The 26,745-nt window shown below is 55.9% G+C and overlaps 3 protein-coding genes across 7 annotated transcripts in view; 1 reads left to right on the top strand and 2 right to left on the bottom strand.

Annotated features, from left to right (window-relative positions):
* Positions 1-82: 82 nt before the first annotated feature.
* On the top strand, positions 83-12,160 carry TTC16 (tetratricopeptide repeat domain 16). The gene is made up of 14 exons (XM_044264378.1): positions 83-384; positions 1,108-1,280; positions 1,618-1,708; positions 1,867-2,010; positions 2,828-2,928; positions 3,021-3,150; positions 4,969-5,183; positions 5,809-6,053; positions 6,383-6,524; positions 8,232-8,397; positions 8,827-9,005; positions 9,109-9,295; positions 10,775-10,862; positions 11,242-12,160. Exons 1-14 carry the CDS (start codon positions 367-369, stop codon positions 12,120-12,122), a joined length of 2,760 nt encoding a protein of 919 aa, XP_044120313.1. The 5' UTR covers positions 83-366; the 3' UTR covers positions 12,123-12,160.
* An 86-nt stretch (positions 12,161-12,246) lies between these two features.
* On the bottom strand, positions 12,247-15,933 carry TOR2A (torsin family 2 member A). Its single transcript, XM_044264851.1, has 5 exons — positions 15,754-15,933; positions 14,892-15,157; positions 14,067-14,242; positions 13,253-13,380; positions 12,247-13,035 (listed from the first exon to the last, which is right to left on the bottom strand). The coding sequence occupies exons 1-5, from the start codon at positions 15,902-15,904 to the stop codon at positions 12,791-12,793; spliced, it is 966 nt and encodes a 321-aa protein (XP_044120786.1). The 5' UTR covers positions 15,905-15,933; the 3' UTR covers positions 12,247-12,790.
* Positions 15,934-17,353: 1,420 nt separating this feature from the next.
* SH2D3C (SH2 domain containing 3C) overlaps positions 17,354-26,745 on the bottom strand; it is a 29,108-nt gene continuing 19,716 nt past the window's right edge. For all 5 annotated transcript variants that reach the window (XM_044264842.1, XM_044264843.1, XM_044264845.1 and 2 more), the window contains 9 exons: positions 26,506-26,634; positions 24,950-25,404; positions 23,608-23,732; positions 22,102-22,637; positions 21,067-21,182; positions 20,354-20,525; positions 19,475-19,586; positions 18,889-19,095; positions 17,354-17,957 (listed from right to left, as the gene is read on the bottom strand). In XM_044264842.1, coding sequence (XP_044120777.1) covers positions 17,782-17,957; positions 18,889-19,095; positions 19,475-19,586; positions 20,354-20,525; positions 21,067-21,182; positions 22,102-22,637; positions 23,608-23,732; positions 24,950-25,404; positions 26,506-26,634 — 2,028 coding nt within the window. In that variant the 3' untranslated portion in view covers positions 17,354-17,781. The remainder of the gene's footprint in view (positions 17,958-18,888; positions 19,096-19,474; positions 19,587-20,353; positions 20,526-21,066; positions 21,183-22,101; positions 22,638-23,607; positions 23,733-24,949; positions 25,405-26,505; positions 26,635-26,745) is intronic.

Genomic DNA, 26,745 nt, shown 5'->3' with positions numbered 1-26,745 from the left:
CGGGCCTCCGGGCTTCTGAGGAGCGGAAGTGGCGGGGCGGTGGCCTTGACTGGCGCCTCAGCTGGTTCCGCGGCGCCGCCTCGCCGCGTTCCTGTGGGGTTGACTGTGGACTCGCGGAGCCCTTGTATGACCTCCGGGTCGGGAGGAGGGAGCCTTGTTGTGGCCCCTGCTGCGGAAACCTGACGAGTCGTCTCCCTGACGCAGCCTCAGCCTCCCCGGCGGATAAATCCGCTAATCTCCTTGCGGCTCTAACAAGCCTCGGATCCCGGCGGCGTGGGCTGAGGGGGCGGAGCCTGGGGGCGTCCTGGAGGTGGATCCTAGCAACGTGGGGAGTGCGCCTCCCGAGGCTCTCGCGGAAGGGAGTACATGACAAACTCCGCGGAGGTGCGGGGGAGGTCGGGAGAGAAGAGGCCGAGGCCGAGTTCGCAGGAGAGGTTTTAAGTACAGGAGAGGCAGCATAAGTTGTGCAATTCAGGAAAGCCCTGGCCGCAGTGCCGAGAAGTGAGGCCTTGAGACTTGAGAGCGGTTGGGGAGGTCCGAGAGTTGGCCTGAGCTGGCGTCCCGGCGGGCCGTGGCCCAGACGGGAGGATGAGAGAAGAGAAGGGATCTGCGATCTTTAGGAAGTGGGACAGACGGGACAGGAGGACTGATAGGGCGTAGGTGACTGGCTGAAAAGGTGGATTCACCAAGGTGGGGAAGCCTGGGGCAAAAGTCAGATGAGGTGTCCAATTTGCCCTGCGGGGCGTGAGGGTCCCACAGGATATGCAAAGGGCTGCAGGACCTCCTGGGCCTGAGCTGGAGACATTAGAGTTTTGGGGTGTTTGGGGAGTTTGGGAGCTAGAGGTGGAGCTAAGGGCGACCAGGGGGAGAGCAGAGTGCAGTGTAAGAACTCTGGCCCCTGACCTTGACCACAGGAGAGGGAGAGAGGCAGGATTGGAGAGAGAGAAGTTGGAACATCCCTAAGGGGAATGGGACAGGGACTGCCACCAGTAACCACATTGTGCCTCCTGTCAGCCCTGGGTTCATCCTGTGAAACACCTGAGGAGTGTGCAGGAGGGGCGGGGTCATCTCTGAGGCCTGCCCCAGCTTGCTGTCCCTTGGTTCTAGGATGCTCTGGAGCTTGACCCGGCTCCGTCAAAGCCCATCTCAAAGCCATGGGTGTTTCCAGTCCCAAAGGGAGCCCTACAGCGGATCTTTGGGAGCAGCCAGGTGTTCCAGAACTTGGATGTTGTAAAACCGAAGATCACGGGATTAACAGTGCCCCTCAAAGTCAGGGAGTAGTGAGTGACTGATTACCTTGTTCCCGGGTCCCAGGTTCCTGTCCTGCACAGCCAGTGGTGTGCCCTACAGCCTTGGGTCAGTCACTCTCCCTCTCTGGGCTTCAGTGAATTCAACTATGTAATAGGGCTCTTCCACCTCCGCGTATGCAGGGCTGCTGGCCTGTATGAGATCCAAGACTACCAGGCTCCTCTCCTTAGGTCTCTGTCTACTGGACCCACCCTGTCTCTCCACCTACATCCCCCCTCCTCCCAACCCGCTCCAGTGGCCACAGCTGTACGCCCTGGGCTGGTCAAAGCCAGCGCCAGCCCCTCTGCCTGTATCCCCCGTCCCCCGCAGCTACCACCAAGGCCTGCAGTGCTTGGAGAAAGAGGACTGGGAGATGGCTGTGCTCTTCTTTTCCCGTGCCCTCCACCTGGACTCTGAGCTGGTGAGGGGGTGGGTACGGGCCGTTGCTGACACTTTGTGCTCACTATCCTGCCTGCCGGGCTCCTCCTCTTGGGGCCACCAAGTCCCTTCTGGTCATTGAGCATCAGCCCTCAGCAGACGGTGGAGAAGGGACAGTAGCCTGGGTCCCCTCTTCCTCAGGTAGACTTCTACGCTTTACGAGCTGAGGCCTACATCCAGCTCTGTGACTTCTCCTCGGCCGCGCAGAACCTGCGAAGGGCCTGCTCCTTCCAGCCGGAGAACACCAAGTACCTGGAGCGGCTTACCTTGGTCCTTTACCTGCAGGTGCCTGGAGCTGCTGCAGGCCTACCCACGGTGCCCGCCCCACACCCAAGCTCTTCTTGGCTCTTCTTCCAGCTGTGGGGGGGGATTCCTTGCTCCTGGGACCAGCTCTGTCTCTCTAGGGACCTTCTTGTCCCCGAGTCTGCATCTGCACCTCCTGCCCCTCTCATGACCTCCCACCTCCACAGGTGGTAAACCACCAGGGCTGGATAAAGTTCTGCAGCATTGCCCAATAGAACTTTCTGCAGTGATGATAGTGGTCTGCTCGGCACTGTCCAATCTGGTAGCCGTCAGCCACGTGGAACTGCTGAGCCCTTGAAAGGTAGTAAGTGTGAGTAAGGAACTGATTTTTAATGTTATTTAATTAATTAATTTAAATTTGTACAGCCACGTGAAGTGCGTGGCTGCTGTGCTGGACCCCACAAACCTAGCATCTAGAGAACCTAAGCACTAAAAAGGCAATAGCATCCCCGTTTTACAAGTCAGAATAAAAATATCAGTCCACGAAATACCAACAAAGCCCAAAATTTTCTGTTTCTTTACATTCCTGTTTCTATATTGCCATCTTGCCAACTATAGAATTCTGTCTCTACTGTCTCTCCCTTGCTCTGTATCTCTCTCCATCTCTGTCACCTTCTCTCCATCTCTCTATCTCTCTCTGTCTCTGTGTCTCTGTTCCCTGAAGTTTCTCCCAGATCTAAAGGGCTGTGTCCCTGGCTCTTGTCTCTCTCCCTTCCCGTCCCAGTGGGCACCCCCTGTAGCTAGTGGGTGCTGCTGGGCCAGAGTCACAAGCAGAAGGGACTATTCCCTGTGTCCCCAGGGCCAGTGCCTGTTTGAGCAATGTGCCTTCCAGGAAGCCCTGAGAGTCTTCTCACAAGCCTCTGCGCTCCAGCCGGGGAGAGCCAGCTTCCGTTACCGATGGTAAGTGCCAGGTGCAGCCATGTTCTCCCTGCAGCCTCTTCCTGCCCCTCTTGCCTGGCAGACACTAGAGTGTCTTTGCCCTCTGTCCTCAGCATGGCCTGTCTCCTGGCTCTCGAACAGTATCAGGACTGCCTCTCACTCGTCACCAAAGAGGTGAAGCTTGGTACAACCAATGCCGATGTCTTCATCCTCCGAGCCAGGCTCTACAACTTCTTCCAGAAGGTAGAGCAGGGAGGGTGGGGCAGGGGCGGCCCTCCCCCCGTGTGGGTGCCCCCAGCATACCCTGAGATTACCCCAGCTGCCCGCGTGGTGGGGACCTTTGCTGACCACCCAGCATAGTTGTCTGGCTACCACTCAGCTCTCGCTCTGGGTCAGGCCTGTGTCGGCTCCCAGAAGCCACAAGGTGAGAAACCTGTGCCATCCCTGTCCTTGTGGAAGTTAGAGCCCAAGGGAGACATCCTTGATCAGATAATTGCACAGAGAATGATTTCACAGTGTGGGAAGCAGCACAGGGTAGGAGCACCCAAGGATCCTTTAGATAAGGTGGCCTTCGTCCTCCTTTCCTGCCTCTCCTTATTTGCCTCACTGTCCAGGCTTAGAGCCAGGCAGTACAGGGAACAGCTTGGGGACAAGGGAGACTTGGGGTCACAAGAGAGAAGGGACTGCAGGTATGAGAGGACATCAGCCAGGGTTTGGGGAACCTGGGAGGCCCCTGACTTCTTCCTGGGGGCAGCAGAAGCCTCAAAAGGGTGCTCCATGGGGCAGTGGGATTTAGAAAGATCCTTTGGCTACCAGGGAGAGTCTGGCTGGAGGGACAAGTCTGGAGGCCAGGAACCTGATGCTGTCCAGCCAGAGAGGAGGGCAGAGGCAAGGATGGCCGTGAGGGGGGCCAGAAAGGGGCCAGTCCCACAGTCCTTTGGGAGTCAGGAGCAAAGACAGATGGGGAAGGGCAGGGAAAGGGAGGGATCCAGAACAGTGGTTGGTGTTCGGGCTTGGCCTGGTGCACGGGAGCTGGGAAACTCTGGGGGACGAAGAGGTAAGTAGGTTCACATCAGTCACCAGGTGGTGTATCCTGGGGGTGGCTGGAAACCTGACCCTCCCTATTCTGGGGGCTGGGCTTCTGGGCCCCCACAGTGAGTCAGTGACAGGCTCTCCTTCCAAGGCAGGAGACTAGTAATTACTGATAATTGTTGACTGTGGGAGTTAGGCCCCTCCTGTCACCTCAGCCCCTGTAATGCACCGGCGCGTTCTAAGCACTTGACTCACACTTGTCTTTAAGACTTGAGGTAATGGTTTGAGTAGATACAACCCATTGTCCTCTTTTCACAAGGAGGAGACGGATCCCGAGGGCCTGGGTGACTTGCCCAAGGTCACACAACCAGTTCTCTGTGGTACCACCCTTGAACCCACCTACTCCAAAGCCCTGTCCTGAGCCTCTGCCATCTTCCCCCTCCTGACTTCGACCCACAACTGGTGTCCACACTGTTTGTCCTGTTCGCCACCCAACCCATTACCCTACACGACACAGGATGCTTGGTAAAACTGTTTGTTGACTGACTGACAGACTTGCTCACCCAGTGGAAGCTATTTGCCTGGGGATGTTTTCTGCTTAGGCCCAGGCCTGCATCTGTTGTCAGAACTGTCTTGGGCTTAAAGGTCAGGGTAGTTGGGGAGGGCATGTGCTTGGGACGATAGGGAGGATGTGACAGTCACTGTCAGAAGGACTCACCCTTCCCCCACCTTGAGGGACCTTGGAAGAAGTCCTCGGAGGAGGAGGCAGCTGCAACACCGTTCTCTGGCAGGAACCATCCAGGCTGACCTGGCTCTCCTGAGGTCACATCTGTAAAGGGACCGGCAAAGATGGGGGCTGGGATGGGATTTTCCCATAATGTTTCCCGCTGCTTTCATGAGGCGAAAAGATGGCACAGCAGTGCAGGGACATCGAGGGTGGGTGACATGGTCTGGAGGTGTGCCTCTCCACGGGACAGGGCAGAGCTCTGCTTAGCCTGCCACCCTGATGCCATCCCTGGGCCCCTGCAGCCCGGCCTCTGCTATCAAGACCTGCACAGCGCCTTACTGTTGGACCCCAAGCACCCACAAGCCAAGGCGCTGCTCCAGATGATGGTGGACCAAGCCCGGCAGGCGCGTCAGGATGCCGGGATCCTGGCCGTGCAGGGCAAGCTGCAGCACGCCCTGCAGTGCATCAACTGTGCCATTGAGAACAACCCTCTGGACCCCTGCCTCTTCCTCTTCCGGTACTGTGTGGCCAGGTCCCCACCTTGGGTCCTGCTGTATGGTCTCAGAAGAGCTTCCTGGACCTCAGTTTCCCCAAGTAATCCTTCCCTGCTCCCTATCAGGATCAAAGCCAGGGAGAGGTCTCACCTACTGTTGCCCTTAGAGGAGGGGGCAGCCAGCCACCTTCATTCCCCTGGGAATCCTGGACCCCCAGGGCTGCTGAGCATTCACACTGGGAGGCTCGGTCCAACTCAGTGGACAAGGCTTGGGTTTGTATCTATGCCTTGCCCCCAGGACTTCTTATGTGATTTGGGGCCATTTAACGTGCTTGAGTCTAGGTTTTCTCATATAAACAGTGGGGCAAAACGTCTGTCCCAAGTACAAAAAGGCCTTCATGTAGAGGTCGGCACGCACGCACCTCCTTCCTAAAAAGAAAGATGGAAGCTATTTTTGGGTAAAGCAAAACCACCCATGACCTGCAGGCTAGCCAAATAGTAAGTCCCAAGCCAGCCCCACACCCAAGCCAGCGCAAGAAGATAGGACCCTCAGGCCACAACCCAGGTCAGAAGGCCCAGAGTGGTCACCGTCCTGGCCGGCCGCCCCAGTGGGTGGGGGCGCCTTGGCCTTCATGGCCGTTCCCCACAGGGGCACCATGTACCGCCGGCTCCAGGAGTTTGATGCCGCCGTGGAGGACCTCCTGAAGGCTCTGGACATGATGAGTGAGAGCCAGGAGCGCGCCGTGCAGCAGGCCCAGCGGCAACTGCTGCTGACCTACAACGACTTCGCCGTGCATTGCTACCTGCAGGGCGCCTACCAGGAGGGCGTGCTGCTGCTCAACAAGGCCCTCAAGGATGAGCAGCAGGAGAAGGGCCTCTACATCAACCGGGGCGGTGAGCAGGGGGCTGCCTGCCCCCCAAGGGCCTGGGCTGGGTCGGTGGGGGAGAGCCTCAGGGCCCTGGGGACACACTCTGCAAAGTGTTGCCTTAGACAAACTGGCTACAGTCTCTTCAAAACACTCAGAACTAGGCTGGGAAAAGGTGCCCCGAGGCCTGGAAAACCTTGGCGGCGGGCACCCTCCACCCACCCACAGGAGTGGGAGTTGGGGAGTTCACAGCCACGGGGCTCGGGATTCCCCGGAGGGTGCAGCAGGCTGGGCTGGGGCTCCTGGGCACTGGGGTCGGGGGCACGCTCAGCCCTTGCATCCCTCCCCGGGCCCTAGATTGCTTCTTCCAGCTGGGCAACCTGCTCTTTGCGGAGGCCGACTACCAGCAGGCGCTGGCACTGAGCCCGCAGGATGAGGGCGCCAACCTGCGCATGGGGCTGCTACAGGAGAAGATGGGCTTCTGCGAGCAGAGGGGCAGGTATGTGCTGCGGGCGGTCCCTGGGGCTGGGGGCTGGGGGTGGGGGTTGGCACGGAGCTGCCTGTTGGGACCCCTGGGTCCCAGCTAGGTCTCCTAAACAATGGTTTTAGTTTTCAAACTTCTGTGAAAAATTCTTCACTTTTTTTCTGAATATCGTTATGGTAATTGCGGTTTATAAAAAAAGAAACTGAAGTGTTGGGTAGTGGATAATTCAGAACCCGAACATTCCTTCCAATACCTGTTTCCCAACACGAGCCCCGCCACGGGTCGGGTAAAGATACCTCCAGATTGTTTCCTATATGTATGTTTTTTCGTTTTTGTTTTTTTAAAGATTTGTTTATTTACTTATTTGACAGATCACAAGTAGGCAGAGAGGGGTGGGGGTAGGGATGAGCAGAGAGCCCAATGCGGGGCTCGATCCCAGGACCCTGAGGTCATGACCGGGGCTGAAGGCAGAGGCTTTAACCCACTGAGCCACCCAGGCGCCCCATTTTCTATACATATATTAACAATTACTATCATTTTACAAAAGTCAAGTCATGCTAAACTGTTTTTTGACTTTTTTTTTCTTTTTTTACTTCCAATGTCATATATAGGACTACCTCATTCTCTCTTACTATTTGCATAGTATTCCATCCTGTGGAAGTACCACAATTCATTTCTGTAGACAACCCTCTACGGATGACTAAGTGGGCTGTTTTCTGTTATTACAATATAATGAGCATGCAGGACATACATTTTCATGCATTATACTAGTAATCCCGTAGATAGATTGCAGGAGCTAAACTGTTGTTAAAGGGTATGAACAGGGGTGCCTGGGTGGCTCAGTGGGTTAAGCCTCTGCCTTTGGCTTGGATTGGGCTCTCTGCTCAGTGGGGAGCCTGCTTCCCTTCCTCTCTCAGCATTACTTGACTTTTGTAAAATGATAGTAATTGTTAACATATGTATAGAAAATGGGGTGCCTGGGTGGCTCAGTGGGTTAAAGCCTCTGTCTTCAGCCCAGGTCATGATCTCAGGGTCTTGGGATCGAGCCCCGCATTGGGCTCTCTGCCTGCCTCTCTGCCTACTAGTGATCTCTGTCTGTCAAATAAATAAATAAAATCTTTTTTTAAAAAATTAAGTGTGAACATTTAACATTTTAAAACATAATATCCAGGGGCGCCTGGCTGGCTCAGTCAGTAGAGCATGCGGCTCTTGATCTCAGCCGTGAGTTCAAACTGCACACTGGGCTTAGAACCCACTTAAATAAATAAAATCTTTAAAAAATAATAAATTGTTCATTAAAACTTGCTGTTGCAGTAGTTCTTTGTAGGCTAGGAAACTGAGCTGATTGTCGGCCTTCTATGCGAAAATGTATTTCCCCTATGTATTGCATTCCTTTGTGATGGTTTTGCTACTCAGTAATTTGGGATTGAATTGTAGTCAAATTAATTTTCTCATTTTTAGCTGCTGGGTTTGTGAGATCCTCGAAAGGTCCTCCTTACTCTAGGATATTAAAAACGTTCACTTTTATTGGGGTCTTGTACTAATGTAAGCGTTGGGTCCCTTAAGAGTATAGCTGGCAGAGGAAGAGCAGAGGGGCATGGTGGAGGTGGGGGAGCAGAGACTGGCCTAATATCCCCCGAACTCCCCAGGGGGTCCCAGGAGCTGCCATTTCCCTCCCTGGGGCCCAGCACACAGCAGCTTGGGGCCCACTGTGTCCTGCAGGCAGTTCCACAAGGCGGAGAGCCACTTCTCCATGGCCATCCAGCACAACCCCCAGAAGGCCCAGTACTACCTGTACCGTGCCAGGAGCCGGCAGCTCCTGCAGAACATTTTGGGGGCCCGCCTGGATGTTGCCACCGTCCTGCTTCTCAACCCCAAGCAACCCAAGGTAGGTTCTTGCTGGGCCAGAAGGACGGGCTCCAGAGAAGTCTGGTTTCCTAGCAAAACTACGAGCTGCTGACGCCAGGCAGTTAACGGTGCCAGGTTCCAGCTACTTCCGGGGTTGCTCCTCTTCAGCACCCCAGGAGACAGCTAACATCCTCCCCACCCATTTGCAGCTGAAGAGGGTAGGGCTCAAAGAAGTCCATACCCTTGCTCCAGGGCACAGGCTTCGAGGTCAGCCCCTCAGGTGTCCAAGCGCCCTCTCCCTGGTGGGCCTCTTCACAGGCTCCTCTTGCTTCTGGGGAGGTGGTCTGGTCCTCAAAAGTCAGATGTTAGTAAACCCTTCCCACGTCCGCCCTGAGAAGGGCCCTGCGAGGGCAGGACAGCAACACACCGTCTGTCCCGTGCCCTGTCCACACCCGGCTCTTCCTGGCAGCTGCTCACCCTGATGGCCAGCCTCTTCCCGGGCATGTCGGTGGACGATGTGCTCTGCAGCCAGGTGGCCCATCTGGCCAGGCTGCAGTTGGATCGGGTGTTGGAGAGAAGCCGCCTGCAAGCTGGCATTCCTCGAGGCATCGTGGGGCAAGTTCCGCAAGTGGGCGCCACGGGCCGGGAGTGGGAAATGGCTGGGTTTCAAGGCTCCTCCTGCCCCTGCTGCCTCCTCAGGGCCACTCTCCGGACCCTGGGGAGGGTGGGCTGAGTCGGGGGGCTCACCCAGCACTCTGGGGCCGTGGCTCAGCAGGCAGCTCAGGGAGCGGGAACTAGAGCGCCAGAAGGCACGGACCCTGCAGTTCTGGTGGAAGCCTTTGTTTGGGATCTCTGAAGAGCTCGAGGCCGCTCCCCAGACCCTGACAGGAGAGCCAGCAGGTGCAAAGGCAGCCAAGGCCCTCCACGAGGAGAAAGAGGTGAGCGGGCTATACCCGCCGGGCCTACAGCGCTAGAGGTCTGGGGTCGGGCGTAGCCCACCCGAGCCAGGGCTGAGGGAGGCAAAGTGGCTGGAAGCCGGCATCCGGGCCTGGTTCTGCCACCACTTGGCTGTGTGCTTGGGCTGGGGTCTTTCTGCTGTGAGGTAGGGATGCTACCAATAAGGGGAACCCTTGAGGGAGGGCACAGGGATGTGGGCCCCTTATGGAGAGGCCTCCCCAAACCTTGCCACACTCACCTACATAAATTCTGTGTGCACTGGGCATTGGTGCCAGGATTTTATTCTTAAAACTGTCTCTAAGAACTTTTTATTGAATGTCACATAAATACAGAAAAGTACACAAATCATCAGTGATTGAGCTGATGAATTTTCACAAACTGAGTACACCCATGACACCATTACCTATGAAAGAACACACTCCCATCTCCCCAGAACCCCCTCATGCCCCCTGCTAGGCCCCGCCCTTAGCCCAGTGCACCCCCCAAGGCTGTCCTGATCCCTGACGTCACAACTGAACATGCGGGTTCTTCACATCCGTGGACAAGGACGGAGCACCCGCTTGTCTCAGAATCTCTTCGCTAAGCATGTTTGTGGGATGCATCCAAGTTGACTGCTCGTTCTCATCGCTGGCCGAGAATTCCATCCTACAAAAGTCCCACGGTCTGTCCACTCAGCAGCTGACGGACAGCAAGTACCTTTGTGTTCAAAGGAAACTTTACGAAAATGAAGTGGATGGGAGATCAACATCCCTTGCTGTAAATGGAAGAGGCTAGCCCTCGAGTTCTCTAGTTCACACCGGAACACAAAAGTCTAAGACTTTGTGCCCCCGCTGAGGTCACTGTGAGCTCCCTCTGTCGGGGCGATGTGGAGGCGGCGCTGCCTGCTGGTTGCTGGGGCTCCGCCTGCCCACTCCCCGCACCCACACATCCCTCGCCTGCGGGCGTGAGTGGGCCAGAGGCGGCAGCCAGGAGCCGGCTCTGTGGAGTCCCACAGGCCTGGACTCAAGCTCTGCTCCTCTGCTTCTTAGTTCAGTGTTGTGTGCAGGCTGCTTAGGCTCCTGGAGCCTTGGTTCCTGGTCCAGGAAATGGTAAAAGCAGTAGTTCCCTCGCAGATATGTGGGAGGACGAAATGGGAGAGGATGGTAAGCACAGAAAGCTCAGTTCTTCACTAGCCATTCCCCAGGGTACGGCACTCTATAGTTCATAGAGGACTGTAATTTGCATTTTGCAGACGGCAGAACTGAGACCAGAGCAGCCTCTCGAATGCTGCCGAAATTTCTCACAGTGCCCTGCCAGTTTTGTCTGAGCACTTCCCTTCCTGTCCAGTCTTCACCTCTCCTCGTGCTGCCCAGCCCCAGCAGGGCCCCCAGAAGAGCTCTAAGCTGCCGGCCTTCCTTCCAGAGCTGAGCGGCTGGCCCAGGCCCACAGCCAGCAACTTCCCCACCTTTCTACTGCCCTAGGAAGAGAAGCAGGAGCCTGCAGCCAGCAGGGTGAGGTCCCTGTCTGAAAGCTACCTCGACCAGACCTCTTCAGGCTCCATCTTCAGCTGTAAGTCCCCAGTGCTCCCACCAGGCCCAAGTGTGCCAAAGCAGCAGGGAAGGCCAAGGTCAGGGGTCAGAGACTCCTTGGCTTGCATGTGCATTCGGGCTCTGCTACTTCTAGTTCTGTGACTATAGAGAGGAGGAAGTATCCTGATTTTGAAGGGGGCGTGGGGAGCCCTCAGTGCCTCCCCCGCATATCCCACAGCCCTGGCCCACCTGCAAGGCTCGGGTTGCCAGAGGAGTGCTGGGCTGGCTTCATCTGGCAGGCCTGCCCCTAGGCCATGCAAGGCCTCTGGGATAGAGGTAAGGGTGAGGCCTACACCTCCCTTTCCTAGAGCTGTTTGGGAAGGGCAGCCTAACGGATGCTCTTGGCACGTCCCTCCCAGTCAGGACCATGTCCGCCTCAGAGACGTCTACTATTTGCAAGGAATACAGGAGCACCTCAGCCACTGCTGTGACATCCTCCGACTCCTCACTGCTGAAGACTCAATCCTCAGACCTCTTGGAGAACAGGGAACACCCAAGCTTGAGCAACAGCCCCAGAAATACCAAGGTCACCCAAGGCCAGAGCCAGAGCCCCAGCAAGACAGAGTCCACCCAGGGCCAGAGCCGGAGGCCCAGCAAGACCAAAGCTACCCAGGGCCACAGCCAGAGGCCCAGCAAGACAGAGGCCATCCAGGACAAGAGCCAGAGCCCCAGCAAGATAGAGGTTGCCCAGGGCCAGAGCCAGAGCCCCAGCAGGACCAAAGTCACCCAGGGCCAGAGCAGGAGCCCCAGTAGGACCAAGGCAGCCCAGGGCCAGAGCCGGAGGCCCAGCAGGATAAAGGCTGCCAAGGGCCAGGGTCGGAGCTCTACAAGGACAAAGGTCACACAGGGCCAGAGCCAGAGTTCCAGCCAGACTGAAGCCACCCGAAGCCCAAGACAAAAACCTAACAAGACCAAGGCCACTCAGGGCCCAAGGCAGAGGTTTAGGAAGATCAAGGCTGCCCATGGCTGGAGTGGGGGACTGATCCGAAGTTCTAGCAGGACCAAGGATTTCTATGATCCAAGTTGGAGCCCCAGCAACGCTGAGGCCACTTGGGACCAATACCAAAGGTCCAGCAAGACCACGGCTGCACAGAGCTGGAGCCAGAACACAAGCCCAGGTTACAGCAAGACCGAGGACACCTGGGGACTGAGCCCAACTCTCAGAAAACCCCAGATCAGAGGGCCTGAGCCAGAACCCCAGAAAAATCAAGACTGGCCCAGCAGTGACACGGATCTCTGAAAGGGCCATTCAGCTCCCTCGCTTGTTGCTGGGTATGGGAGAGATTCTAACCCCGGTACATACTCACTGGCACCCAGCAAAAGGGCCTCCTTCCAGAGCAATTAGATACCTCAGTCAACAGTCCTCTGGTCCCATGGCTAAGTTTATTGTGTTTGTTCTCTTATAAAATTAAAAACTTTAAAAACCAGGCCCAAGTGGCAGCTTGAGTCCCTCTGTTCATGAAGACTGAGACGTCTCGGCCTGGCTTTACAGTACTGGGACACAGTGTGTGCAATGGAGGGTTGGGAGGATGGGGCCAGAGCACGGGGCCAAGAGCAACAGGCCACAGGGGGAGAGAGCAGCCAGGAGCCACAGTCCCTGAGTTACAGTTCACATCTTGAGAGGGCTTAGGCTGGAGGGTAAGGGCAAGGTCAAGTCTCACGGAAGTTCTGGGGTCACCAGTGGTTTCTCTAGGAAGCAAAGGCCAAGAGGCCAAGAGGCCCTGAGACCAGTTAAGACGGCAGGGCCCTCAGTCCCGTGGCCTAGCCAGCACGCCTCCTCATCTTCACTTTGGGCTCCGAGTCTCATTCTCCAGGAGGCTCAGGAAAAGGGTCCCTACTGCAGAGGCCGCAGGGCTTTCCTGCACGGCCTGGCCCAGGAGAGGAGAGGCAAGGACGCCATCTGGAGAGTCAGAGGAAGAAGGCAATTCTGGAGGCCACAGTCTTGCAGCCGTTGGAGGAAAAGAGCTGTTCTTCCTCGGGGAAGAAGGTGGTGCTGTCCAGCACAGCCTGGACGACCTCCTCCCTTGGCTCCAGGCCCAGCTGGGCCAGCTCGTTGAGCACGCAGTGCCGCACGTGGTGCCGCTGCAATGGTAGGAAGGGCACCAGGACATCCAAGAGATGCTCTTCCACGATGCCTGAGCGCCAGAAGCCATCTGTAGGAAGGGGCAATGTGGGAAGGGTCTGTGGCGGGCTCAGGGAGGCCACATGACAGCCAGGAGTGCCAAAGCCTGGCTGAGAAGTACCCGGTCGGTGGGCAACGCATCAGACCTTGGGAGAACCTGGCCCAGCCCGGTGGACCTTGGTGTGAAGCCTTGGCCTGTTGAAGTTACCCCAGGGGTGCAGGAAGGGGGCCTCCCGAGCCGAACTCACGGTGCGGGTTGTCCAGCACAGCCTGGGAGATGATGGGCTCCAGCTCCTGCAGGCGGATCTCCTCCCGGTCCCGGCGGCTGCGCCACGCCTCCAGGGCCACCTGGTTGATCTGCTCGCCACCAGTGTTGCTGAAACCATGGGGTACGCGGGCCACGGCTCAGACCATGGGGGCCAGGATTTGTCCCTTGCTTCCCATGTGCCACCCAACACGACCTGAGCTTGGGCACCCAGCTCAGTACCAGCAGGAGCTAAACCCGCTGAATATACACCATAGGAACCACTTCCCCTCTCCAGAGCCCATGTCTAAAACCATGATGCCTGGAAATTCACCTATATGTGTCATGCACTTTAAAGTTTACAAAACACTTTTGGGTCCCTTAACTGACTTTCTCACCCCTGGCCTCTAGGAGGACAGTGGGGCATTAATCTTGGCCCTGCTGTGCAGAAGAGGAGATGGGAGTTCAGAGAGTGAACTGCCCAAAGAAAATTTGCCCAAGGGGTGATTTGCCCAAGGAAACCAAGATAGAGGTGGGACTAGAATTCTAGTCCGATTTTCCCCAGGTCTGTGTCCTCCTGGCCACGAAAGAGGGAAAAATCCTTCCACAAAGAAACAGTGAGGATCCCAAAGACTGAGCCCAGATTGGGCTTTGAGAATGTCAAAATTTGAGCAACAGTATCACAGCCAGTGTGAGGGGCTTTGGAAAGGCCCAATTGGGCTCAGGCAGAAAGGTATTGTGGGACCACCAACCAAGACTGGATAGCTAAGACCTTGGACAAACGTCCCCGCGCCATGCTGCTGCAAAGCTGGGCCCACCTGATGAAGATGAAGATGGCTTTGCGATAGTTGGTCCCAAACACAACCCAGGAGGAGCCCAGGAAGGGTAGCAGGACCTCCATCAGGCCTGGGGCCAGCTTGTCCATCTCGTCAAAGAGGAAGAGGGAGCGGCTGCAGGCTGTGAGGTTCCCCTGGACCCAGCTCTTAAGATCTTTCTGCAGGGGAGAGGCAGGAGTTTGAAGGCACCTAGAGATACTCCTCTCACCTGAGACTTCTTCCCAAGGCAAGACCTAATCCCTTTCCCAGGAAGGTATGGTCTCCCAGAGAGAACTAATCCCTTCATGGGGCTGGTGGCAAAACTGTGGCCCCAAGGGGTCAGAGACTTGTTCAAGCTCACACACAGCAAGTCAGCAAGCTCACAGAGACTCAAACCCAGGCCTCACATCTGCCCGTTCAGGATTCCTTCTCTGACACCTCCTACTTTCCATAAAAGAGGAAGCTTCCCTTCTGCTCCCTGAACCTTTTCAATAATGTTGACACCTGAAACAGACCAGCCTGGAAAGAACCCTGCAATTGACAAGGAGAGTAGTAGTAAGAGGTACTATTTACTAAAATGCTTACTCTGAGCCTCAAATTGGGACTATGCTTTCCAGAAAGATAACAATGCAGACTGGCACGTAATACCTGCGACTATACAATCCCATGTCCCTTGTCCATCTCGAGTTCTGTTTACAGTGGGTCCTGGGAGCTGTGTGGCCTGAAGTGAGTGACCCCCACACCCTCCCGAGACTTGACTCATTCACTCCCTAGGGTCTGGCACCCCCACATGCAGGTGAATGGTGGTCCAGGATGCCACCAGCCTACCTTGTAACGCTCCATGTGGCTGTTGTGGGGGAAGTGGATGACGGGGGAAAAGTGGTGAACATGGGGGCTGCGGAGGCCACCCCGGAAGAGGTAGTGCGCCAGCAGGGAGCTGACATAGGACTTGCCAGTGCCTGTCCAGCCATGCAGGGAGAGGACCAGTGGCTTGGTGGGGGCTGGGTCCTGCACGAAGGCCTTCAGTGCCTTCACCACCAATGCCCTGGCCAAGTGCTGGCCAGCCAGGTGCTGGGCCAGGTCACACTCCAGACCTAGGGCCACAAGGAGGACAGTATCAGAGCTGAAGACACACGCTTGCCACAGAAGAGGGTGGGGAGGAGTCATGTCTGGTACGTGGTCTAGGGATCCCTGTGTCTCAGACACTTTTGCAAACCGTCTTTGGAAAGGGAGTGAGTGGGGCCTTTGGGGACTCCGGCTGCAGCAGCCACCATCATACCTGACTTGGCTCTGCAGCGCTCCCACCAGCTGGCCCTCTGCACTGTGCTTAGCTCAAAGGGGCTGCTGCAAGCTGTCAACAGGTTTGGCCCTAAGACTCCTGCCCGTTCCCAAGGCAGGCTTCTCCCCTGATGGCCAGTCCACTGTGGAGGCCCAGTGCTCCCCACAAGGCCCTGCTGTCAAATGCCTCTCTCCATCCTGGCAAGGCTCTGCCTGGACCCCAAATATGCTTTCCCAAACCCTCGCCCCAAGTCCAGTATTCCAGGTTCTCAGTCCCTCAGCACGGGCCACGCGGAAGTCTGCGGGTCCCGCCCCTCGGTTCTACCCTCCAGGTCAAGCCCGGGGACAACCCAAAGTCTGAAGGCTCCCCGGTCCGCCGGCCCCTGTGCTCCGGGCACCTACGGCTCCTCACCCTGAAAGTCGGGCTGGAAGTCACATTCGCAGAAGCTGCCGAAGTGGCAATGCAGCGAAGTCAGGTCCCAGGCAGCGGCCGCGGCTGAGACCAACCCCAGCAACCCGAGGAGCGAGCCCCAGGGCCGGCAGCCGCGAGACCCAGCCGCCATGCGGGTGAGGCGGGAACCGAATGTGGGCCAACCGCCCTTCCCTAGGACCACAATTCCCGGCGTGCCTCTCCCGGCGGCAGCCATCTTCCGTAGACTACAACTCCCGGCTCCCCCCGGAAAGACCCGAGCCAGCGTCTCGTAGCAGGACCGGAAAGTAGCCTCTAGGGGGAGCCCGCGAACCGTCCCAAGCCCGTGGCGCACCGCGTTTCCACGGCGACGGTAACTAGGAGACCATAATAGCGCCGAAAGAATAATAAAGGATTATGACCACAAAGGGTGACGTAACAATTGTAGCAAAAACTTGTGCGGCACCTTAAACCTTGCAAAGCGCCTTTTTCATGCTCTTTTTTTTATATGACAAAAGAGCGCTCAGTAATAGAGCTTTCATGAGCACCTACTAGGTGTCATTAGTGTTGGTGCCTTGTATGTCTTACGAAAACAGTAACTGCTCTACAGAGAAACGGTGAAATTTCAATGAGGTACAGGCACATAAAGTGTTTTGACTCGGAAAGTAATCAATAAATGATTATTGGCAATCCATTATGTATGAAACATGGCAATTCCCTACCTAGCAACTACTCTGCCCTGAGTGCTTTACCATCAATACTAAGGAATCAATTTTGTTATTGTCCTTATTTTATTGAGGAGGAAACTGGGATCCAAGGGGTTAAGCCTCTGTCCAAGGCTAGTAAATAATAGAACTGAACCCAAGTCAAGCTGCTGCCAAAGATCTGATGCACTATGTTATCCAGCCTCTCTTGGTCAAAGGATTTAGAAGGCAAAGGATCTGAGACGTTTCATATTCAGTGAACAGGCTCCCCAGGCCTCCAGCCTCGACAGGAATTGTGTTGATCCACATTGCCTACCTCCCCTACCCATCAAGACAACTGCTTTCATGGCCCTTCTTAGAGATTCCCTGATCCACCCCCCCCCCCACACACACACATACACACAGAGCTTTCTGGGGCCCTGAAAAGAAATAAGTAGGTCCTTCTGTTGAGAAAAGGAAAGTACTCCAGGTCAGGGCACCCAGGTTCCAGCCTTCCTCATTCTGCCACTGCGACCCCCAGGAGAGTCCCTTCTCCCTCCAGTTCGATTTTCCAGGGGAGAGTTGGAATCCTAAATTTCAACAAGCCCTTCCACTCCAAACATCTGGAGTGCTTTGTTGTGCATTTGCGGGAAACTTTGCTGGGATTTCCAAAGCAGGAAACAGGGTGGGATTGGCTGGCCAGGATTTCTCCCCTTGGTAGGAATTAGTGGGTTCTTTCCCCCACTAGTCTGTGAGCTCCTCCAGGACTGGGACCAGGTTTTAGTATTGGCTGTAACTCTGGTTCGTGGTAGAATCTGGAATGTCCCAGGTGCTAAATAAGTATTTACTGTTGAATTTTTCCACCTTTCATCTGAGAGAAAAGACACTTCCTTCCACCAGGGCCCCCTGCGAGACAGAAGAAAGAGTCATAAAAGTTTATTATATGAAAGAAAGAACATGGCTTCTGTACATCTATTTACAGAACAGACAGATTTACAACGGGGTGGAGGCCTTGGTGTCCATCGTGGGCAGATGCCCAGAGAAGAGTTGGGAGGCATGAGGACCCTCCCATGGCTCGAACACAGGGCACCTCAGCAGGAAGGAGAGAAGCAGAAGCTGGAGGGAGGAACAGGGTTCCGGTTCTTCCTGAAAGGATACTTGGTGGGCACGCAGCAGGTGGGATGGAGCCCTGGGGTCCTGCAGGACCCTGGAGGGGCAAGGAGATCCTGGTTTGGGCCCAGAACATTCTTGGGCTGATCACAGTGTCTCTGGGGTGCTCCGGGGAGAGGTCTGTGCCCCTCTGTCCCTGTTGCTGCCTGCAGCTGCAGAGGGGAGGGGTGTGCAGGGGTCACAGCTCACTGGAGCGGACGGCAGGTTCCAGTTTGTGGGACAGGGCAGTGAGGACCTTGTCGAACTTCTCATAGCGCCGGGCCTGGTTGCTGCTGGCGCCCTGGCTGCCCCAGAGGAGGCGCATCTGGAACTCAGTGCTGAACACCTCCAAGAGCTCTGGCCGGGCCTGGAACCCTGCGAGGCAGAGCACAGGGGTCAGGGGAACGACCATCCAGCAGGGAAGGCTGGGGGTCCTGCCAAAAGCCAACACACCCCGCAGGACCCTCTTCCTAGGGGCCTTCCCCCACCCCCCAGCTCCATCAGGAATCCAACAAGGTTTGTCAGTGAACAGGACCATATCTGCAACATATAATATTTAAATTACTGAAGATAAAATATGAATGTCAATTTGGAAGGATTTTCTTTTCTTTTCTGTATTTTTTCTGTAAGTTCCAAACTTCTTGCTAAGAAATGTACACATTTTGCAAATAAGTTTTTGTTAGTTAAGAAAAAAAATGTTTTGTTTGCTCTGAAAAAGAAAGAGGCAGGAAACACAAACACTAGGATGTTGTCACCATGTGCCTCTGGGTGACTGGGGGGATTTTGTTTTTTCTTTTTGCTAGCTGTAATTTCCAGTTTGCCTACAGTGAAACTTTATGGCTTAAATAATGCCTAAAGCAGTAAAAGCTGGATTACTTGAGGCCACTTCCTCTCCGCTCCTTTCACTCTCTCCCTTTCCCCTAGACTGGGAGCTCCTGGAAGGTAGGGTAGGTGTGTCTCAGCTCTAGGTCAAGTGCTCAGCCCCAGGCAAACAAACTTGTAGAATAATCCCTTAGGATGTCCACTTCACAGAGAAAAAACAGAGGCTCAAAGAAAGATCCACAGCTAGGGTGCTCTCCCAATCACCTCTGTGTCCCTGCACGCCCACCCGGGCCTTCCACTCGCAGCTGAAGAGTGAAAAACAGGGAAAAGGAAAAGAAGCCAGGGAGTGGCGCCAGACGAGGAAATGGAAACGGAGAAACGTGAATGGGGGTTTGGCCGAAAGGAGAGAGCAAGTCTGGTGGAGGGAAGCCCGGCCAGCATCAACAGTGACTGTCTCGACCCCCAGATGGGACCTGTGACTCACCCTGCAGCTTGACCTCCGCGTTGGTGTGATACAGGCCTCCGTGGTGGGCCACGGTGCGGGCAGCCTCCAGGTGGGCCAGCACCACCTCCACGCCGTGCTCTGTGCTGCCCCAGGGCTCGGGGCCCTCTGCTGGGGCCGAGTCACACTCAAGGAGAGTGATAAGCGGCAGCACATGCGGAAACGTGGTATTGCTCAGCGGCGGGCCTTCTGTTGGGGGGAGGCAGGCGCTTAGAGGCCTTGGAGGACCCACCATCCCCAGGGGCGCTCCAGGCAGAGAGGTGGAGCAGGGGGTGGGTCTGCCTGAGGTCCCTGGCTGAGTACCCCCCCAGGGCTCCCAACTCCCAAGACTAGCACCCCTCCTTTTCAAATCCTCCAAGTGAAACCACTGCAGCCTTGGCACCGCCCTGAGGGCTGAGCCTGGTCCTGGCCACCCTGCAGACGGTAGCCAGATGCAGAAAGGGAGCTCAAGATTAGCCTGTGCGGTGCTCAGTTTCAGGTTGGTCCTCGTCTACACTGGGAGAGTCTTTGCCGGCCCAAAGAGGGGCTGGAGCCTGCCCAACATCACACAGCAAGGTGGGAGAGGTACCTTTGCCCTCGTTGAGGCTCTTGAGAAATGGCTTGAGCTTTTTCTCGTAGAGGATGGCACCTTCTGTGTGTCGCTGCCGAAGGGTCACCCATGTCTGCTCCAGCCGGGCAATCTGGGGGGGAGAGCAGACTGTGAATGCCCAGCCAGGGAAGGGGCCTGCATTGACCACAGGCCACCCTCCTGAGTGGACACATCCAGATGTGGGATAATAGTTAGGACCATGGTCACCTTTCATGTACCTGGGACAGTGCTAGCTGCTCTTCACGTTCCCCGTGAGGCCTTGCAACAGCTCATTTTACAGAGGCAGGAACTAAGGCTCAGCTAGGGGATGACTTGCCCAAGGTCATCCCAAAATTAGGTAGCAGAGCCGGCAATCAACCCACAGCTTCTGGGACTCTGTTGTTACTACTGACTAGGCACAGGAGAGCAAGTGTAGAGTGTGGACAAGATTCAGGCTGTGAAACCAATCTGCTTCGAATCCTGACCTTTTCAGTCTGACTGTGTGACCTTAGGCCAAGTACTGCTGTACCTCAGTTTCTCCATAAATAAAATGGGACAATAAAGGCACTTATTTCCCAAGACTGTTCTGACGAATCAGTACTTACAAAGTACTTAATGTAGCACTATCATATATTAAGTGCCCAATGAATTATAGCCATTTTATATTTATTCTTGAAACTCATATAATGCTCCTCACTCATTTTGCAGGTGGGTAAACTGAGATCCAAAGAAGGGGCAAGACTTGGTCTTGGAGCAGGTCACTTCAGAGAACCCAGCTACCCTTTCACTGATGCTGCCAAAAAGTCCCCAATTCGAACGTTTCCCCGGGCTTCTCCAGACGACTTCCTGAAGCTCAGCTCGAGATGCGCCCTTCCGTACCTGAGCCATATCGAGGGCGCCCATGACCGCAGCGAAGCTGAACATGTTGCCCATGGTCCCTCGAAGTTCAGCCGCCAGCTGGATGGTCTTGTGCAGAAGCACTGCCCGCTCCTCCGCCGAGCCCGTGCAGCCCAGGATGTCCACGGCCAGCATGATGGACATGGTGTGGAACCTGTCTCAGCGGCCAGGTCAGAGGGGAGGGGTCCTGTCACTAGTTCCGTTTGGCGCCCGAGGGGCAGAGGGCCAAGCCCAAAGTGACAGGTGGGAAAGGGTCAATGAGATTAGGGGGCGCGGCCAGAGTGAGAGAAAGCCAGGCTAAGGGCTTCTGATTGGTCGGCGTAACTCGGGGGCGGGGCCAGAGACTTCGGAGCGCGGGGCTGAGGGGCTTGTGATCGATCAATGGAATTCACGCGGCAGAACAGTTTTAAGAAAGAGTAGCCAGAGCTGCTGGGCGGGGCTAAGGCTCGCGCAGTGTGATTGGTCAAGAGGGTGCAAAAGATGAATTCGGAGACAGGACTCAGGCTTTGGGGAAACTGGGATTGCTTGGAGCCGGACACCGAGCAGTTGCGATTCCTCAATGGATAGAAGGCATAGCCCGAACCCCATGGGAGCCGGGCTGAGACACGCTGATTGGCCAGCCGGTCATAGCAAAAGGGCAGCAAGGGAGCCCGGGGGATTCCCCGCGAGTCCCCGGGTGCAGGTGCTTGCCTTACCTTTCCAGCAGGTCTAGTCGTAGCTGCCGGCCATGGGGGAGGGTGAGCAGCTCCATGCCCCAGCGGACTCCCATTAGGGTCTGCATCTCCTTGGTAACGCCCAGTATCCTAGCAACCTGCAAGGACGCCCAGAGGGCTGATTAATTTCCTGTCGCGGCTGGCCCAAGCCATCTGGGAGTCAGAGAGCTTTCTCTAGGAGGGTAGTCTGGCTGGGATAACGAGTTGGAATTCCAGCTCTCACCCTCTGCCATGGAGCAAATGAACCTCATTTCCCCGTCATTTCCGTGGAATGAGGCACAAATGGAAAAATGCCCAGAGCTGTTTGATATGTGCCAAAGGTGACCAGGACACCTTTATTCCAGAAGGCAAACCTGAGGCCCAGGGAGGGAAAGGACTTGTCGTCCAAGGTCACACACTGAGCCAGAACTAATCCCATCACGCCTAGCACTCTCCATAGGACAACATCTCTGCATTCCTTACTTGGCTTCCTGAGCTGAGAGACCAGTGAGGGCCCCCACATAAAGTAATCGGTGTCCCCCCAAACTTCAGAGGGAGAAATTGAGGTGCAGAGAGAGTCTGGGTTCTTAGATAGTCAAGATTCCTTCAAAGGCCAGGCATTGACAGTTCGAGTCTAGGTTCTGAGTTTTGCTTATTTTGTCCATGGGGGGTGGGAGGGTGGGGCAGGTGGTTTCGGTTTTTTACATTCTCTGGAACAGCCAGGCTGACTCTCACGGGGCTGAAAAGGTGCCCCAGGGAGCTCTGGCTTTCAGCGCTGCCCAGTTCCAGTACCAAACTGGAGGAAGCAAGAATATCTTGTGGTGGTGGTGTTGCTGCTGTTTTTAGGAGAAAATGGAGGCCCAGAGAGGTCAAGTGATCAGCCCAGAGTCATACAGCAAGTAAGGGACAGCTACGAACCAGAAGCCAGGCCTACTCATTATACTTTGGGCATTTAGCAGCCAACTCCTCACCATCTGGACCCCCGTCCCAAAGCTGCAGGACAGAGGTGCTGCCCCAGGGACCTACCCCAGCACCTACCAGGCAGTCAACCTTGGTGACGTGCCGGGCCAGCGTCCGGGCATCCACCTCTGCTAGCAGCTCCTTGACCTTGCGCAGGAGGCCCACCTCCAGTGGCCGGTTATCCTTGGGGATCAGTAGTGACTGGAAGGTGGCGGGGTTGAAGGAGGAGGTGGCTTCCACAACAGGGGCTATGAAGGCTCTGCCCCAGTCCCCTTCGGGTGCCCCATTCTCTGACAGTTCCTTTAGTCTCTCCCCATAGCTCCTGGCCTGCCGGCTGGAGGCCTCAGCTGCTGCCCACTCTCGACTGCCACGGACAGGAGGCTGCAGCTGGCAGTAATGGCCAGAGTCCGGGTCACTGTAGCTGCTGAGTGATGGGGATGGGGAGGCCTTGGAGAGAGTGTGGGAGGGGCTGGCATAAGGGCCCTTGTCTGACTCCCCAGGGGGCTTCGGGGCACTTCCGGGACACAGCTGGGGTTCACTGGAGCGGCGGGTAACTGGGGAGGCAGGCAGCACTGTGGCTGATGGAGCTGCAGGGGTGGCGTGGACACGGGTCACTGCAGGGAGAGAAAGGGTGAAGACTAGTTACCAGTGAAGTTCTCCCTCCCTCTCCCCAAAGGACAGGCCCCACCCACCCTATAGAGGTGACGTTCCCATCTCCCTGCACTCAGGCCAGGCCCAGCAGCCTTGGATAAAAGCACCAGGCCTGAAGGATACTCTCAAATGGCCTGGACCCCAGGAGTTTGCTCCCTCCTCCCCTAAGGCTGCTGCAGCCTTGGGGAACCACTGGACTACTTAGAGGATCTTGCCCTGATTCAGGGATGGTAATAAGCACTTGCTGGAGTTCATTGTGTGGAATTATTTCTCAATGAATTAGCAATGATTTATTGAGTGCACATGTGCCAGGAGCTGGTGACATACTGGCCATCCACTGGTCACCAGCAGCCAAACCATCATCCAAAATGAGAGGTGATGTATATTGAACTCTTCCTGCCTGCGAGGTCCTTCTCCATACCTTAGCCCATTTAACCCTGCCATCCTGGGAAGTAAGTCCTTCCATAATCCTCATTCTACAAGGAGAAAACTGAGGCTCAGAGAGGTCACCTGTCCTGCCTCAAGTCACTACCCAGCACGTGGGAGAGCCGGGTTTTAAATCCTCAGTCCTCTGAGGACAGAGGACCTCACTCTGCCGTGGTGCTCAGAAAATGTCCACTAAATCATTTTGGGCAAGGACTGGTAACTTTTATACTCGGGGGAGTTGGTTCGAAGGCAAGTTTGCAGTTATGACCAGTTAGCGAGCCTGTGTTTAGGGAAGAATGTGTGACAACCCACGGAGACAACGTCGGTAGTTCTGCTGGCTGGTTTTTCGGGTAAATTCTTGCAAGCATCACTCTCAGTAAAGAAGTAGAAACACAAATAAGCACACATGGTAACAGAAGTCGTCACAGACAGACAGAGCGTGGTACACACACAAGGTCACTCCCATGGGATTCCCCCCACCGGCCCCTCCCCCTCCACTGGCCTTACCAGTACTGTAGGCGGGGGAGCTGGGACTCTCGGAGATGGGTGACATGGGCGAGTGCAGGTCCGGGATCTGGTCCATGCTGAGGGCACAGTTGCGGATAGATTCCCGGGGGTGGGGCAGTGAGGTGCTGTGGAGCAGATATTTTCATGAGCAGAGAGCCCAGAGAGCGGGGTCCTCAGCTGGCCTTGGGATCCCCACCTCTGCCTCCATCCTAGGTTGACTGAACTTCAGAGGCAGAAAAGGCCTGGAGAGTGTAGTACTAATTGACAAGTATAAGACTGAAGCCCCGAGTGGAGAATGTTGTATGGTCCACTACTCGCACGACTACTCTCTTCCATGAGAACCTTGCCTCCAACTCAAGAGAACTACCTGGGAAGCAGGCCTAGTAAAAAGGATGGGGAGCTGGAGGAGGGAACCGGGCCCACAAGGCTGGCACCTCCTCACTGCTCCTACACTATGCTCAGAATGCCAGATGCTGGCACCATTACGGGCACTGATTCTAAATCACAGGCAAAGTACCCACAGAGAATCCAACCGCAAGCACCCAGCCCAGCCCTAGGGAGATGGGCCCTATCCAAGGGCTGGTGGCACAGAAGGGCAGGTCTCTTTGCAAACAACAAGGGAGGCCATAGAAATGAGGGGTACAGACTTTGGAGTTGCAGACCTCGGTTTGAATCTCAGTCCTCCCGCTCTTCAGCAAGTGGCTTCCCCTCTTGACACCTGTTCCCTGGTCTATAAAGTGGGGGTGTGCACAGGCGCTCCCTCCCAGGAGGACATAGGGATTGATGAACTTGGGCACAGACAGCCCTCCGCACAGGGCTGGGGGGCACACTAGGGCGTCAGAAATGGGTCCCTGCTGTGGCTTTTTCCGGCCTCATCTCACCCATCCCCAGAGGCACCTGGGCCTCATTAAAGTATTGCTGGGAACGTCCCATCCCCTGTGTAGTGGTTTGCACCTTACGAAACCCTCTGCTCTGATGCACGCCTTGGCCTAGCTAGGTGCGGGAGGGCGGGGGCAGCAGCTGCAGGGACAGAGCAGCCCTCAGGGGGCTCCCCTAGGCTGGGGGTCTATCTGCACAAGGGCCCTTTATCAGTAGGAACATGGTCACGAGAGGAGAGCGGCCGGGCCCGGGCAGCTCAGGTGAGGCTGTCACCTGGGCCTGGCTGCCGACAAACCCGGCACTCAGCCCTCCTCTGCCTCCTCCTCTTCCTCAAAAGCCTCCAGGACAGTCATCTGCCCAGTTCACAGTGGCCTGGCCTCCTGCCCCTCACCAGCACTCTGCAGACAGATACCCCCACATGCCAAAGGGGGAGACCGAGGCCCAGCGTGGGGCCCCTTCTCACCTGGTGGGGCAGCCATCGCTGCGGGTGACCTTGTCGGCAGTGAGCCCATCGGTCATGGTGACGCTGCGCCGCTTCATGTGGCTGCCTTTGGGGCCCGAGGGGCTGGCGGGGCTGGCCGCCTTGCCACTGCCCTGGCCCAGGCCATAACAGGCCTCCAGGTAGCGCAGCGGGAAGGTGCGGTTCACAGGACAGTAGATGATGGCACCGCTCTGCTCCGACACGGCCTTGCGGCTGCCCACGTGGTACCGCACGAGGGCGGGCACATGGTCGAAGCTCTCCTGCTCGAACAGGTACTGGATGTGGGTGTAGCTCTCCCCGGCCTTCACCACCACCTTGTTGATCTTGAAGTGCAGGGCCTGGTTGCGCCAGCGGCACGTGAGCACATAGTCACCCAGGCTGGTGAGAGAGTCCCGGATGAGGAAGTCACCGTTGCGCTGCACCAGGGTCTCTGATACCTGTGGGAGGTAGTGATCAGTCTGGAGCAGGGCCAGGGCAGGGGAGGGTCTGGCCTGGGATCTGGGGGACACAGGGAACAGAGATATCTAAAGCTTAGGAAGGGGGGTGCAGTGACCCAGATTCGGAGGGGCAACTCAGCCACAGGCCCTGGGTCTGGTGCACGGAGCCTTGGGAATGGGGGGACATGACACCCTGGAATGTAAGGAACAGGGACTACAGAGTCTGGGGGGCTGGGGGTCACCATGACCTGATACTTGGTTCTCAGGGCTCGTGTTAGACAGGGTGAATTCTCAATCCTCATTCCTCCAAGCACCCAGGGTTCTCCCAGATCTCTGGGCCTTTGTATCCTCAAGCTGTCCTCTCTGCCCAGACATCCTTCCCACTCTGCCTACTTGGTGAAGTCCTGTCCATCTCTCACTGGCCTCTGTCCTCAGTGCCCCCTCCTGAGGGCCAGCCCACATTCTCTGCTGGACACTCCATTCCTGCATTTCTTCTACTGGACTCTGACTGGACGACCAGCCCTTGGAGGGGGGCACCACCCATTTTCTCTCCACAGTCTTGGTGCCCAGCACAGGGCCTGGCAGAGTCAATGCTTGACAAAGACCCATAGCATGAATGAAAGAGGGAACAGGTGACTATCAGCCCATTTGGGCCTCAGCACAGAAACTCAACTTTGCCAAAACTGAGAATCCTAGGCCCTAACACTCACTAACCAAACAAACAAGAGGCTAATGTATAGACCCATGAGAAAAAAACAGTTAAAAATAATAGTAATAATATCAGCCATAACAACACTAACAATAACATTGAGCCCCCCACATGTCAGACGTCCGGGTAACACTTTATGGGCATTGTTTCATTTATTCTCATGATAACCCTTTAAGGCAGGTACTGTCATTACCGTCCATCTCATAGAAGAAACGGAGGCTCAGAGAGGTGAAGTGACTTGTGCAAGGTCACACAGTTACTAAATGACTTCAACTTCACTGCAGTCTACTAGGACTGAATCCACCAACAAGAGAGTCACAGCCTCTCTGGGCAGAGCTGGCCGAGGTGGTGGGTGACCTCTGGGGCTGAGGTCCCACCCAGGGACCACTCACCTCACGGGGGATGCGGCCGTGATACCAGGCATGACTGCGGAGATCTGTGCTGCTGAGTTTGAGTTCCTCCTCCAACTCCTTGTGTAGCTTCTCAGGGGAGGAGTCCAAGATGTACTTCTCCTTGGAGAACTGGGCAGAAGACAGCAGAGAGTTGGCATCTGGTCTGAAGCCCTCTTCCTTATTCTCTCCCAACCCCTCCCTACCCCAGGTGAGCTGCTTCCATCCCAGGACCCTGGGAAA

Source organism: Neovison vison, chromosome 9 (assembly GCF_020171115.1).
Source record: "Neovison vison isolate M4711 chromosome 9, ASM_NN_V1, whole genome shotgun sequence".
NCBI lineage: Eukaryota > Metazoa > Chordata > Mammalia > Carnivora > Mustelidae > Neogale > Neogale vison.
Note: the sequence above shows the minus strand (reverse complement) of the source record. Positions and strands in the feature narration are given on the sequence as shown.

Excerpts from the sequence above, each read along its gene's own strand:
- TTC16 (XM_044264378.1), top strand. Across the intron at positions 6,054-6,382 it reads CCTCTACATCAACCGGGGCG|ATTGCTTCTTCCAGCTGGGC; the intron begins GTGAGCAGGGGG and ends CCCGGGCCCTAG. Across the intron at positions 9,006-9,108 it reads GTGGGCGCCACGGGCCGGGA|CACTCTGGGGCCGTGGCTCA; the intron begins GTGGGAAATGGC and ends GGGCTCACCCAG.
- TOR2A (XM_044264851.1), bottom strand. The coding sequence starts at position 15,904 with ATGGCGGCTGGGTCTCGCGGCTGCCGGCCCTGGGGCTCGCTCCTCGGG. Across the intron at positions 15,158-15,753 it reads CTTCCAGCCCGACTTTCAGG|GTCTGGAGTGTGACCTGGCC; the intron begins GTGAGGAGCCGT and ends TTGTGGCCCTAG. Across the intron at positions 13,036-13,252 it reads TGTGCTGGACAACCCGCACC|ATGGCTTCTGGCGCTCAGGC; the intron begins GTGAGTTCGGCT and ends CCCTTCCTACAG.